Here is a 15,051-nt window from a genome sequence, read left to right as displayed (position 1 = left end):
CTAGTCAGATTTTTTTTGACAAAAGCGAAAATACTCTGTTTTGTCTTAGGTAGTTAAAAATGTATGTTTTGTAAGTTGTTCTTGTTTTTGGTTGTAAAAGTAGGCGGTTTTTGGTACGCATTTGTAAGTGTGACTAACTTCTTCATTTTATTTATTTTTCTAGTATTTGCATAATATTTTGTGTGAGCCCACGGAGGTTGTGTCTGCCGTTTTGGTCGATGACGTCGGCCGCAGCCCGCCGCGGCGCCACCACATCACTGATGGATGTGCGACGTGACGTCCGCGCTCCCAGCACATCGTGCACTCTATCTAGGTACTGCTACATACATACATCGTTACGATACATTATATTATCTCTGTCTGCTATCATAAAAACAGTTTGTTGCCAAAAGGAATAATAACAACCACAACATCACACACTCGGCACACACAACGTAAGCATTACATACTTTGAATGTAGTAGTGCATAAATCCAGTATGCACACTAAAGATCGCACTAAGCTAAACATCAACAACGTCAACAGCCAGCAAACGGCCCAGCTTGCCACGTACTATAAGGTTTTAGGTAAGCGTTACGAGTTGTTATGAGCGGAGCGACATAAGCGAAGTGTTAAATACGTCGTGTGATATAATCAAGAACACATTAAATAATAATGGCCACTATCATACATTGCGGCAGTATGAAGTATCACTATCCACAGCACAGCTAATGATGCGAAACTGTGAAGGTTCGTTAATTATTATTTGCTGGTGCATACATTGTGCGGATTGTGTCCTGGATGTCTCTGTGTGCTGGTATCGGCACAGGTACGAATTATTGAATGATTGAAGTTGTATTTACCTGTATACAATGAGTGAGGTACACCTGTTGCGGTATGTACATGTTGGTAACAGGCCATCTGATAAATTTCCTTCGCAAAGTTTCGCTAATCGCCGCTGCATTCCTTTCCACCATTTTATAATTCCTATCAATTTCCGAAGCGCGCTCGTAATAGGCTGGACTGGGAGCGGACACCGTGCTCGGCTAAATTGTGCCACGTAATCATGTCATTATATTGTAATTGTGCTCCCGAAGGAACATCGGTTAGTTTGAACACAATGTAGACCACTGGTTACTTATAAACTGACCTCCTTCATCAACAATAGAAACAAAAACTAACACATTGTTCTTGTCTTAATAATTGAGTATGGCTAGTCGTGAATATGTGTAATCAAATCATTCCGATAATCTCACAGCTGTGTAGTTGTATCGCAGTGGCTGGACATGTTTACTCAGTACATCTAGCGCATGTGGCAATACTTGTCCGCGTAGAATTCCAGCGGCTAGTAAGTTGTATAAGTGCGCGTAGTAACTATATAAGTCGGTTGCAATTCCTCCCGAAGTACACGCATGTACCAAAGAGTATGAGTATTTAGCAGCAATCATGATAACAAATATAATCTCGCGGTGTAGCCAGACAGCGAGGTGCGCGACCTTCTGCAACATTACGTTTAGAAGTTTAACAAAAAGCAAGCGCCGGATGCGAGTCGCAGTAATGAGCTGTTCATTCCATTGTTCATTCGGTGTCATTACATGTGATTGAAGTACATAATGATTCGCAACATAAACGCGTAACGTCTGCAGCCTGTCGTAGTAGACATTGGTCGGCGTCGTGCCGGTGTCGTGTCGCGTCGCAATTACGCAGTGCGTGGGATGAGCCTTAATATTCCTAAATCATAGTGCGGGTAAGACGGGTAGCGAGCCAATTTAGTGCAACATGGTCGCGACCAGCGCCCATAATGAACAACCGATTACGTCCTGTCGTATCCCTCCGCCGCGGCCCTCCCCGGCTCCTGCGTCCTCAGGCTCGCCCTCTGTCTTGTTTCTAATAACATCAGTGGACCTATTCTAATTGATCACTGATATCAAGTACTGTCTTGCTCATAATTATGTTATTTGTTTGATTGTAATTATTAGTAGTTATTTTCTCCTAGTTGTTTCAGTTTCACAGTGTGTGTATTTCCCTTTTAAGTTTTCAAAAAGTACGTAATTGAATCAAGCGAGTTTCATATGTACACAGTAGCTGCACTTAAATGCTGTTATTGAAGCTAGGTAATGTAATGTAGGTATCTATCACAAAAACACAGTGACACGATTCATTTATACATTCATAAGTATTAATTACAGAAGTTATGTATACCTATTATTTAGTTAAATGCTGTGGGAAGTGTGAGCAGCTTGTAGCTGGATATGGCAGCGCGGCACGAGCACTGCCGATGTCTGCCGACGTGCGGCGGTGGCCGGCGGCGCTGGAGCCGATTTATTTAGCGGTCGGCAGCCGGTACAACAACTATTTGATTGAACTCCTCCCACTAATTATGTTCTTATGAAATAAACTCTGTATTTTAACTCGAACACGCACCGAGTCTAAATCATAACTGCTCCCAGCGATAAAATGTCATCATTGGCTCTTAAACTAAGTATATTGTATTAAGGAGGATGGTTTAGTTTCGTCGCTGATTGATGCTTGAACAGTCGTAAACTATGCCACAACTTGGTTATTAATTACGTTCAGTACCTAGTTAAGTTAAAGAAATTCTACAAGTACAAGGTGCCGCAAAGTGTGTTTATCACACACGTAGTAAACCACTGCTCCTAGTTTTGCAAGTGAAGTCTGTGTCGCGAGTCGCGAGGATGTTGCGAACGTCCTGAGACTCTATTATGCGTGTGAGTGCTATTGTAAGATACTACATTACACCTAAATAGAACAATCCTGCAATATGTTGTGAACGTTACGATGATTTCCAAAATTCTGACCACACTACATCTTAATATAATATATAGTCCTATTAAAAGCAGACAGGCTGAAAATGAATGTATTTAAGGAAAAAAACAGATATCGATTGTATGAAATACATCAGCTGTCCTCGGCTCGTACGTTGTACACCACTTGACACTGCAAAATGGTAGTGTTAAATCATGACGCGTCGGTGCGGGATATTAATGCTCAATATGTATTGCATTAGCCGTTCCATCTGATACGAGATCTCGCACCCACGGCCCGGCACACGGCGGCACTGTGTCGGGGAGTGCACGCACTGTATGGAGTAAGCTTATACTTGCAGGACACGGAGTTTGTAGATGGAATGTGGTGGAAGTGCGCTCAGTCACGGGCGCGGCCCCGCCCCTGTGATGGCGACTGTCATCAGGAGCGACACGTGAAGTAATAGTGCCGGGCACACAATTAATTGGCCGCATCCTGGATGTAGCCGCGCGGCCGTTCTACATGCACATGGACAAGAATGTGTTCTCGTTAAGGAGTCGTAACGGAACAACCCTTTTTTTTTTTTTTGAGGGGGGAAAATCATCCAATGACTTTTCTCGCCTTGGGCGAGGCGAGAGGGAGTGTCAGACTCTTACTGACTAAAAACCACCCCGTTCCTTCTCCTGCTTTTCGAGCCGGAGCCCCGGTAAACCCGCTAGGTAGTCCGCAGCTCCGGATCAGGCATCAGCCCTGCTGGGCCCCATCTGTGGTGGTCTGATGGCTCTTTGAGGCGCGCGCGGAACGCGACGCGCCGCACGCACGGGTCTGGTTCTGTTCGGGCGGTGAGCTACCCTTGCTCGCCGTCCGCAGGCCCGCACTTACGGTGGCCGGAGATCGTCTCGCGATCCCCGACGCCCGGACTGTCCCTCGCGACGGCTGGGGCGTGAGGAGGTTGACTTTTCTCGCCTTGGGCGAGGCGAGAGGGAGTGTCAGACTCTTACTGACTAAAAACCACCCCGTTCCTTCTCCTGCCTTTCGAGCCGGAGCCCCGGTAAACCCGCTAGGTTGTCCGCAGCTCCGGATTAGGCATCAGCCCTATTGGGCCCCATCTGTGGTGGTCTGATGGCTCTTTGAGGCGCGCGCGGAACGCGACGCGCCGCACGCACGGGTCTGGTTCTGGTCGGGCGGCGAACTACCCTTGCTCGCCGTCCGCAGGCCCGCACTTACGGTGGCCGGAGATCGTCACGCGATCCCCGACGTCCGGAGTGTCTCTCGCGACGGCTGGGGCGTGAGGAGGTTCGTTTCTCCTCGCCTCCTCCTTAGCTAGCATGACTGCTTCGCAGAAGGAGGAGACGGCATCCCAGTCCCCCTCGCTCCGCACCATGGCTTGTACCAATGCCGGACGCGAGAGGTCGCCGTCGCCGACTACATCCCTGAGGACACGGCGGTGCTCAGCCCATGCAGGGCACAGCGCCACCGTATGTTCCACTGTGTCCTCAGGAACGGAACAACCCTTGGGACAGTGAGGGGTTAGTTGCAGTTCGCACTTAAATTGACTGGCCCTGTTGGTAAGTAGGTACTTCCATCTATAAATAGTTGTAAGATTATTGTATGTAAATCAGGAATCACTAAATAATTCCAAGATTATATACGTATTAATCAGAATAATTGCCATGTTGGTACCATACACCTAATTACCTATATTATATACACCATAATACTCTTTCATTACTGAACAAAATAAATTAAGTGAGCTTTGAAAATATGTAGGCGCATTTTATGACAGACAGATCATAAAAAAATTGTATTTGAAACAAAAAAAGAAAAAAACAGTTTTGGTGAATTTAGAAGTGCTTCGTATTTCGAGTATTTTGTAGACAATTTGCTACGAATTTACGCTCGGCGTAGACCCTCGATAGAATCTATAATAGAACCTAAAGTCTAGTAAATGACTTTCAAATAAAAAGTAGAGTCCTCAACAATGATTACAATAATTATAATAAGTTTCTTATTCTACAAATGGTTGGAATATTATTAAACAAAAATTAAAGCTTGCAAAAAATAATTTTATATATACAGGTAAGTCATTAAACAAAATATATATTTTTGCTTCTTCTAAAATCTGTAACTTACACGTTTACGAAACATTCTCGCCAACGACAGGCTTACGAGAAGGAAATACCTATTAGAGCAGATCAAGTCGGTGGATAACTTCGTTAAATACTGCCGCAGAAATATGTGAGGAATGGTTAGTACTATATCGTAGCGAGGCTTGGGTGAGACCTGACTTCACTTGGAATTTAAAAAGTCACGCGACAGCTGTCGGCGCTGCCGTCGATCTCGCAACCCACCCGTACTTGTGTGCGAGGTACTGCCACAAAACGTAACGTGTCGACAATTTATGATATTGCAGTAAAAACAAGCGAGCTTCGCATGCGTTCGTGCAATGCAAATACAAAGAATTATAATTACAAGTCGGCCCAGTGATGTATGTCAGCGAGTAGGCATCGATGTTCCGTCATGGTCCGCCAGGTATCGCTTGTACTTTGGTGTGCTCATTATTGGCCAACGAAGTCGCGCAAAAACCTATCACCTGTATGCTGTGTCTGTCATAGATAGGTAGTGTAGGAACATGTACTACATGTATAGCTTCCATACATTAGCAGTTGAGAATACCTATCATCATAAGCTGCCTCACTAGTAGAGTGGTGACTGCTTTTGGGGTGCCAATGCCCAGGCCACAAAAGTACGATTGAACTGTTTCGGATTTTCGATGTATTTATTTTAGAAAGGTAGCAAAACTTACCTTTATATATAACTAGTGCTATTAATTGACTGCAATAGGTACGCTCGCTTTTTGCATTCTGAAGAGTTAGGCAGAGGTGCGCTGCAATTTTACTAGATATGTTAAGATTGAGTCCTATGTGGAGTGAGCTTATTGCCATATTACGATATATTAGGTGTTTAAGGTTCTGGTATAAAAATATTGATGACGATGCACACCACGCACCGGCAGGTATTTTGGCGGGGCAGCATCCTGTAGGTGACACACAGTGCAAGATGGAAGTTAGACGTAGCGTAGGCGGCGCCGGCCCCGCCTGCGCACGCGTCTCTCATCAACGTCTGCCTAATTATATGCTAGTCCTTATAATAAGTTCTCCGAGCAGTAGCAGCAGTTCTATGTTTATATTGGAGACGTTAGACTAACATTATTGTCATTAAAACGTCACGCCTTGTAGTCCTCAGAGGTTTAGATGGTGCATTTTAAAAATGGTAACACGACTTTTTTGATGCTTATAACTCCATTATATTGTTACAAGTAGTTCATTTCCAAGTAATCAATCATTGAGCTAACCTGACTACTCAAACCTATAGGCATTAGATGTAGGTTTACAGTGTCCTGCAGTACCTAGGCGACTAGGTGTTACCTGAGACTTCGTGTGTGGTCAAGTGGTGAGAGAGGTGAGGTGTCGCCGCGAGCGCTCTCTGCACTCCTCGCGAGTTGAGGCGCGACCTCGGACCTCGGACCTCAGGCTCCGGCCGGACACACACTGCACATCAACGGACACGCATTGTGCATGTGCAGTAACTACTCGCGCTGTGTTCGTTCACACACTCACCACGGAGAGACTTATGTCTTAGGCGATTGCCTAGGTCTGGGTTCGATTCCTTTGTCGGACAAAGTGTTAGATGTGACTTTGTCGTATATAACTAAGTAGGTAACTCAAAAAATAAGGTAAGTATAAATTATTGTAATGATATTGTATAAATTATTGTACAGGACTTAATGTATACCAAAGACAATATTGCCATGATAAAATCGTTTCCCAAATTTTTCATCAGGGACGCAGCCGAACTTCTATCTATGCAACTGTTGTGCTGTGCATCGAATGTTTTACACTGTAGAGGGACTCGCCAGTCATTCTAAAGTAGTTTAGAATGACTGGCGAGTCTACCGATACAGGTACAGAAATTAAGTCACAATTACTTGGGAACAATTATGGAAGAGCAGTGTTCCCCTCTAGATTTCTTACCACTGTGGTTTTAAATATAGTTACTCTTAGGTAAGTCCAATGTTAATTGTTATGAAACAGGACTAGAACCTAAACCTATTTTAGACTGCATGATGTAGCAGGTTCAATTTCTACATGGAATATTTCTTTGTGTGATCCACGAATGATTGTTCTGGGTCCGGGTGTGACGTGTACAATAACTTGTATGTTTGTACACGCACCCACGACACAGGAGACGATACTAGTGTGGGGCAACGTTTTTTATTATAAAGTAGTACAGAACAATATAGAGAACCCACTTGAGAAAGGAAATATGAAGTACAGGAATTTAATTTTAGGTTCGTCAGTTTTAATTTTACTTAAATTCTCATAAAACGTGTATAGGAGGCAAGGAGGTTAATTTCACGAAAATATCGATGAGATTGGACACATGATACCCGATGTTATCGGCGGCGCACGCGGGCGCGCGTCGCCGACGGAACGGATCGATCCGACACGGGCACACAGCGCCCGCGCAGCTAAATTGAAAATATCTTGCACAACATTCCCACCCGCGAGTGCTGGCAGTAAATCAGTACCTTCATGTAGACGCCTCGAGCGATCGTCCTGGATGTTCATCATTACAACCAAAATGCCAAACTTCCGCCGAGCCAACACACTCACCATCCAACCAGTAGGTGCTGCACGGAGTGCTGCAGTGTAGCAGCTGATTAGGTTCAGCTTCCTGGTCACAGAACAAATGTCTTGACATTTTTACCGACTTCACAAAAAGGAGGAGGTACTATGTTCGGCTGTTTGTATGTTTTTTTTTGTATGTTTGTTCATCGAATACTCCGTCAATTGTCGACGGATTTTCAAAATTCTTTTTTTGTTCGAAAGTAGATAGTTCTGAGGTGGTCCCATTGTCACCAAGTTAGGATCTGATGATGGGATCTTAGAGAAATCGAGGGAACTCCTCAAATATTATAGGGAACTATACAGTGATTTTGGTATATTCATCTAGAATTGAAGCATTTACAGTCAAAAAGTAACCTTTGAAGAGGTGGAACTGATGAAGAAGACCAGAAATGGCCAATGGAACTTCATACCCACATAGAAATCACAATAAAGTTAATTAAGTGACTGTGACAATACAAATAAATAAAGTAGTTATTGAGATATATAATTTTAATCGACTTTTTTACACTTTTTACAAAAAAATAAACCGACTTCACTAAAAAATAACTTTAATTTCGGAAGTCGGTGTAACAAACAAATAATACCGAGAAACATCGACTTTCGAAAATAAACTTATTTTTAACTTTTTTAGTGAAGTCCGTTTATTTTTTTGTAAAAAGTATTTTATCAGTCAGATCATTTAATTTTCGTGAGTAAATATTATGCTGTCCTTTGTCGAGAAAGCTTTTGTCCTGCAGTAGGATTGTCTACACGCAGATTTATTGATATTGAAGTATAAGTTAGTGCGTTTAATTATTATTTCTATTGAAGAATAGTATGAGTATTCCGAAGGCTAACAGATCACATGTAAGCTACGTATTTAAGTGATCTTCCAACAAATTGCGACCTTCCGTTATTCGATGCTCCTCCACTCCGGAGGGAAACATTATCATAGAGTTAAGTTTCTGTTAATTTTAACTTTAATAACAATTCAATAGTTAACTATATATATTACGTAGTTGGTGCTCGGTGTATGAAGAGTTGCACAGGTCTGACGGATTTAGTTCCTATATATACGTGCGATGCAATCAGTAGTTGTTTATTGTACAAATCGTCTATTAATATTTAAGTTTTAAATTAACAAGCCATGAATAAGATGTCAAGGCTTAGCTACACGTGGCTGAAATCCCTTATACATAGAAGTTACATCATGGCAACTTGACTGTAAGCTTTCTTATAAGAAGAGATGGTCTGTCGCGTTGTACGAGGCAGCAGTCACTCGGAACACAACAAGTATCAATAAGAGTCCGTCAAGTGTTGAGTCAACAGTGCAGGGGCCCGGCGAGTCCCGCGGCCCCCGTGTTTGCGCCCGGTGACTCGGTGAGCAACATCTAATATGTTTGCCGGGGACCCCTGTTTGTGTAGTCACTCGCCTACCCTTCTACTTGAACATGCTAATATTACTAGCAACTGATTGAGACTGCGACCAACTCAATCTTTTTCTATTTATGGATTTTGAAAGAATAAGAAATGTACTTACAGGTATTATTTACTTTCAAATCCTATATTTTACCTAATAAAACAACAAGGAAGTTCGTTTTGAACACTCTTAAAATTTTGAGCCTTAAAATTAACCTATTTTAGCTTAATGAAGTTTTAGTTTTCACCAATCTGTAATTGTCATCTAATAGTACAGTAAGGAGTTAGTTTAGATGCTCCCTCGTGCCTCGTGGGTGAAAACAGTCAGTAGAGTCTAGATGGCGGAAGCTTAATTGTTTCTGTGCACACCATAACACATTCACAATACCACACAATCCGTATTTACATAATGAAGGTATATACTTAATAATTATTAACAAAAAATATAATGAAGTATACGAGCAAGTAAGGGCTTCCACAACGTATTTTGACGTATTTACAAAATAAACTGTCATTTTTCCCTTTAACAAAATATTTTTAGACGACGACAAGTATAACAAGTATGTGAGTAAAGGATTTTATTGCAACTTGTGTGCTACTTGTAACGTAATAATATTATATATTATTTATAATAACTATTATTTTTTTATATTATGCACACCAAAATAAAATAACATTATAACCAAGTAACGTCACTTATAGAAGACAATTATTTAAACTTTCCCTGGCTAAAGCTTATACTTTATTGAGATTATTAAAAAAAAAATATTTCACGATTAATAAATTGTTTTTTATAAATTGCTAGTTGTCATTAACACTAGTGATTCAAATACATCGAAACTTTTCTCAACCACATCAGTCTGTAATCGTTCCACTACGGGACAAAGTCTCACACGGAGAAGGAATGAGCATTCATTTAGAAATATTAAAAGTTCAAAAAGTACGTAAAGCATAATATCTACTAATTAGCAAAATTGTGGTGCGTCACAATGGGTGTTATAAATTATGTAAAAATATACATAATATATTAAAATATAAAACAATTAATTTTGTAAATGTTATAAACAAATATTAGATAGAATTAGGTAAGTTTTTTATTACGAAGACAATTGTTTAATACCTATATGCATTAAACATTATGTACCTATAGTTAATATTGTCTACTTTTAATAGATATCTACGAAAAATTAACAAGAATAACGTTTCTTCTCGCAGAGTACTACAATTACCTGTATTATAATAATACCGCGCAGGTAATGTGCAGCGCCACAGTTCGGTGGCCGCAGTACAAAACATTACCTCGTGTATCTATCAATGCGCCCTTCCAAGTTACCCCTGTAGCAGAGGGTAGGTGATAGTTCCGCTACCCGCCGCTAGATACCGCTACACGGGGTGTCGTCAATTTTATTTTATATTTTTTATAAAAATAAACATGACATTTTAAAAGTAATTTCAATTAGATGCATTCAGTGTGAATTTTACTTGTGAATTCATATTAATCTGTGATTATATTTAAAGTTAATGATTAATATTAACTTAAGCATGCTAACTTAAGTTTTGTTACTACTTTGTTTTAAAAAAAGGTTTTCGTTACGTAAAACAACGATATATGTGGAATTTATGACAAAAATACGTGATCAAATATTACGCTTGTAAATGTATAACTATTGTTAAACCAATAGAAAAAACAAAAAAATCCAAAAATATTTCATTAGTGTGACTATTCGATAACAGATGGCGCTAGGAGTAACATTAGAATCGTTTGCTGTGTTTGTAGATGTGTGGCGCGCGGCGTGCTGCTAGTTCTCGACACGTTTTGATATTATTTTAACAAATAATATTTAGATTTATCTGCATGAGTTTGAAATATTTTAAAGTTTCATAAGTTTGGCAAAACTGTGCGTAGCGGAAAATTACCTGTTTATGGTTTTTTATATTTATTAGTTTTCGAGTATATAAATGTGAATAAACTATGTAATAAATTCAGTATATTTGTATGATTTTAATTTATTAAACCATAAAATATTTTTTTTCTTAGAACATAAGTACCTTGCTTAGCAGTTAATATTAAATAAATAAGAGTGAATGATTGAGTTAGTTTCAGATGTGTGTTGGTAAATATCTTTAGGTAAATAGGTAGCCACGGGTAATTTAAAATATTATTTTGTAATTTTATTAAAAAATGTAATTATTAAATACCTACATTCGGTTAGTCTATGTGTTGTGTAAGTACAGGCAAAGTATTAGTCATTAGGTATATTTACGTGACGTCATTAAGCATATCTAATTATATTTTCATAATGATAAAAATGATAAAAAAATATTGTTAGGTAATATGTCACTGTTTAAATTGTTTGCTACATTTATCCTGCACCTTACATTTATTTATTAAACGCAAGACACTCATGTTATTGTCAACTGGGTACCTAATTTTCAACTAGTCAAATGGAATAGCTACTTATTAATTTCAAATGGCCAAATACTGTATGTGATGACTTATAAGTATGTTAACCAAAATAATTCGAAAATGAATATCGTCAAACCAATAAACGAAAATTTTATTTTAATGAATATTCTACTATATTGAAGAGCAGAATAAGTTAATTTATTTTTGACTGAGAAAACTACCCAATTATGAGATACTTATTGTTTGTACGTTACCGTTACACACTCATTTATTTATTTTATTTATGTTTCACTTCATTTTACAACATTTACGAGTGAGCGTAGAGTTCTTTAACTCTATCTGGTTTAGGAGACACAATATTAAAACTTAACAAAAATGTAACAAAATCTCAATATAACATATCTGATCCTATCCTGTAATTAATTTCATACTGCACCTAATTACTCAAAATGAAATTAACCGATACTACAGGTTCATTCTGTTCGTTATATTCTACATAGAGCTAAACATTTAAGTACCTAAGTAGGTACTATTAGACAGAGTGGTGACAGAAGGGTGACAGCACCTTCCAGTGGTATCATAGCATTGGTTTGATAAATTATATAAGTAATAATGTACCTAGTGCCAATTACTAATTTATCTCTGCGTAGAATCATTACAAAATAAATTCATTTCATTTCAAGAAGAATCTATGTGTAAATTATTATTATCACAGACGTGAGATTGATAAAAGTCAAAATAATATTATTTTTTTCAGTTGTCTAACTGGAATAAAAATAATTGTGTACTAAAACTCAAATATCAAACTGATACGTAACTTCTGACAAACAAAATAAAGCTTCTTGATTACTGTTTAGTTGTGTATAACTTTGTAAAGTTTGTACTGAGATTATTAAATCAATATGTATGCATTATATTCATAATGTGCAACTAATTGAATGCAAGTTGAAGTCTGCCAAATAGATCGCTAGCTGTACAACACGTAGCGCTAAGTCGTGTCGTGCAGTCGTCCGTCGGCGTCGGTAGAGCGGTTGCGGAGAGTACAGCGACGCGACGCACAATTTTCGTGTGCGAGGGGCGAGCGGGTCGCGGGTCGTGGGGCGCGGGGTGGGGCGCGCGGGGTGCGAGCGCGCGGGGGGCGGGGCGCAGTAATTACATCGTCATTAGCGGGCGGCGCCTGGGCGGGGCCGCCCCTCTCCGGCCGCGGGCGCGCGCAGCGCCGGCGAGCGCTCCAGTCCGCTCCGTGCTGCCGTCGCGCACGCACGCGCATGTCGCTCGCTGTGTTACCCGGTGATGTGAGGTGGCCCCCGCCGCTGCCGCAGCGCCGCGCGACTAACGCGCTTTTTTCGCGACCGAGTAAGCCAGTTGAAGGCTCGAGAGCCTTCGAGCCGGCAAGACGCCGTCCACCGTGGATTTGAGGTACGGCGCCATGGCGGCGACCACATACATGCCCGCCGACATGGACCTGGGCAACATCGGCGGGTACCATGCAGCGTCGCCGCGCAGCGCAGAGCCCGCAGACATGAAGTACCAGCACGGGCTGCACGCGGGCGGCTCGCCGTCCCCGGGCGCGCCCGTGCTCAACCCGTGGACGTCCCTGCCGCCGGCCGACCCGTGGGCCATGCACCAGCACCACGCACACGCGCACCAGCCCGACGTCAAGCCGCCGCCGGCGCCGCACGAGCACCGCCACCTGCAGCACAGTGGCTGGCACGCTCCCGTGGTGTCCCCGCACTATGGTGCCGGCTCCCCCGTGGCACTACATGGCGGATATCCCATGCCAATGCACCAGCACCACATGCTCCGAGATATCCAGCCTTCGCCGCATCCGTTGCACCACCATGCCATGGAGCGGGATCCTCCCGAGGAGGATACGCCTACCAGCGACGACTTGGAGGCCTTCGCCAAACAGTTCAAGCAGCGCCGCATTAAGCTCGGCTTTACGCAGGCCGACGTCGGCCTCGCGCTCGGTACTCTCTACGGCAATGTGTTCTCGCAGACCACAATCTGCAGGTTCGAAGCACTACAGCTCAGTTTTAAGAATATGTGCAAGTTGAAACCTCTGCTCCAGAAGTGGCTCGAGGAGGCTGACTCGACTACAGGTAGTCCGACGAGTATCGATAAAATAGCTGCACAAGGAAGGAAAAGAAAGAAGCGCACTTCAATAGAAGTATCAGTGAAAGGTGCATTAGAGCAGCACTTCCACAAACAACCGAAACCATCGGCGCAGGAGATCACGTCGCTAGCCGACAGCCTGCAGCTGGAGAAGGAGGTGGTGCGCGTGTGGTTCTGTAACCGGAGGCAGAAGGAGAAGCGTATGACGCCGCCCAACACGCTGGGCAACGAGATGATGGAGGGCATGGGCCACGGACACTACGGGCACGGCGAGGTGCACGGGTCCCCGCTGCAGCACTCGCACTCGCCGCCCGGCCTGTCCCCGCAGCACGGGCTGCCGGCGGGCGCGCACACGCTGGCGGCCCACTAACAGTTCGCCCCGTGGGCGCCGCCGCGGCCCTACTACTCGGAGCCTCACTAGCGCCGACTAGACGCCGCGCCCGCGGGATACCTGACCGTGTACATACGCGCCGCGCGCCTGGACGTGCCCGCGGCGCACAGTGACCGCGGGGCCCGCGCCTCTGTACATACCTCTGAGCGGGCCCCCTCACGGACCGAACGCTACGTTTAAGTTGTTCTTTATAATTTCAGTGAAGTCATTGATTAATTATGTGAGTAATGTTAAGATCGAAGCCAGTAATCGTTTATACTTTATCGAAACGCCGAGGTTCGGAGTGATCGCCGATACGTTTAGCTAGATAGTCTAATTGATAAATAAGAGCTTAAATCGGAGGTGGATCCCGGCGTCGCTCGCCCTCGCCGGCGGCCGCGGCCGCATCAGACGTCGTGCGGTAAGTACGGCGACATTACACACACGAGTAGCACTGTACCGAGCGCTAATAGACGCGCGATCCCGCGTACTTAACGCACACGTAGCCGCGACCTGCGAGTCGCGCGCGAGCCGCTCGGCCGCTCCGGCGAGGAGTGCGTAGCACCATTCAGTTTTGTAAAGGACGATTTCATCGAATTTATTTATAGATATTACAAATTAACGATGTTCATACATGCCTACCTACCAGTAGGGAGTCATTGTGGTGTGGAATAAATTTAAATTGTTGCTATTACTGTAAATTTATGATTAGTGACGAAGACGAGAGTAAAAAATATGAATCGGGTCGAAGCTTCGTTTTGTAAGGGAATACGAGTGAGTCAATAGGTGCAATTTTTATTTTAAGTGTTTAATGAAACGATCCGGATGTGAGAGCAATCATGATTGTAGTAGAGACGAGTCGCGCGGCCGGGCGCGGCGCGGCGCGGCGCGCGCTCTGTTGGTGTTAGTGAGCGGGCAGTAGCGCCGCGCCGCGCCCGGCCGCGCGACATTGCGCCGACACGCACTCGACGCACACCTAGCTCCCACTACATAATTTATTAAAAATGATTATTAAAAGGATGCAGACACGATGCCAAAATGGTTTTATTCCTGTTTTTTACTTGTTTTGTTGTTTTTTTTCGTTTGTATGTATTTGTGGCCAACCTTGGTACTTAATACTTGTAAAAATAGGTATTTTTTCTATATAAAATAATGTACCTACGACGTATATGATGATATATATTAAAAAAGTTCTTTATAGAAATTGAAATATGGAAATGACTTTTATTGAACATGTCCTGATTATCTCTCTGCCTGACAGACATTGTGTTTGTTTACGTAATGCTAGTGTATATAGTGGCACGGGTCTCAGACACAAGTGTAGCG

At 42.7% G+C, this 15,051-nt stretch overlaps 1 protein-coding gene across 1 annotated transcript; it reads left to right on the top strand.

The window, feature by feature from the left end:
- The first annotated feature begins 12,431 nt into the window (after window positions 1-12,431).
- LOC118280989 (silk gland factor 3) lies at window positions 12,432-14,943 on the top strand. Its single transcript, XM_035601413.2, has one exon. The coding sequence runs from the start codon at window positions 12,670-12,672 to the stop codon at window positions 13,723-13,725; it is 1,056 nt and encodes a 351-aa protein (XP_035457306.1). The 5' UTR covers window positions 12,432-12,669; the 3' UTR covers window positions 13,726-14,943.
- Window positions 14,944-15,051: the final 108 nt, after the last annotated feature.

This window comes from Spodoptera frugiperda, chromosome 20 (assembly GCF_023101765.2).
Source record: "Spodoptera frugiperda isolate SF20-4 chromosome 20, AGI-APGP_CSIRO_Sfru_2.0, whole genome shotgun sequence".
NCBI lineage: Eukaryota > Metazoa > Arthropoda > Insecta > Lepidoptera > Noctuidae > Spodoptera > Spodoptera frugiperda.
The sequence above is the reverse complement of the archived record's forward strand: the minus strand, read 5'-3'. Positions and strand labels throughout refer to the sequence as shown.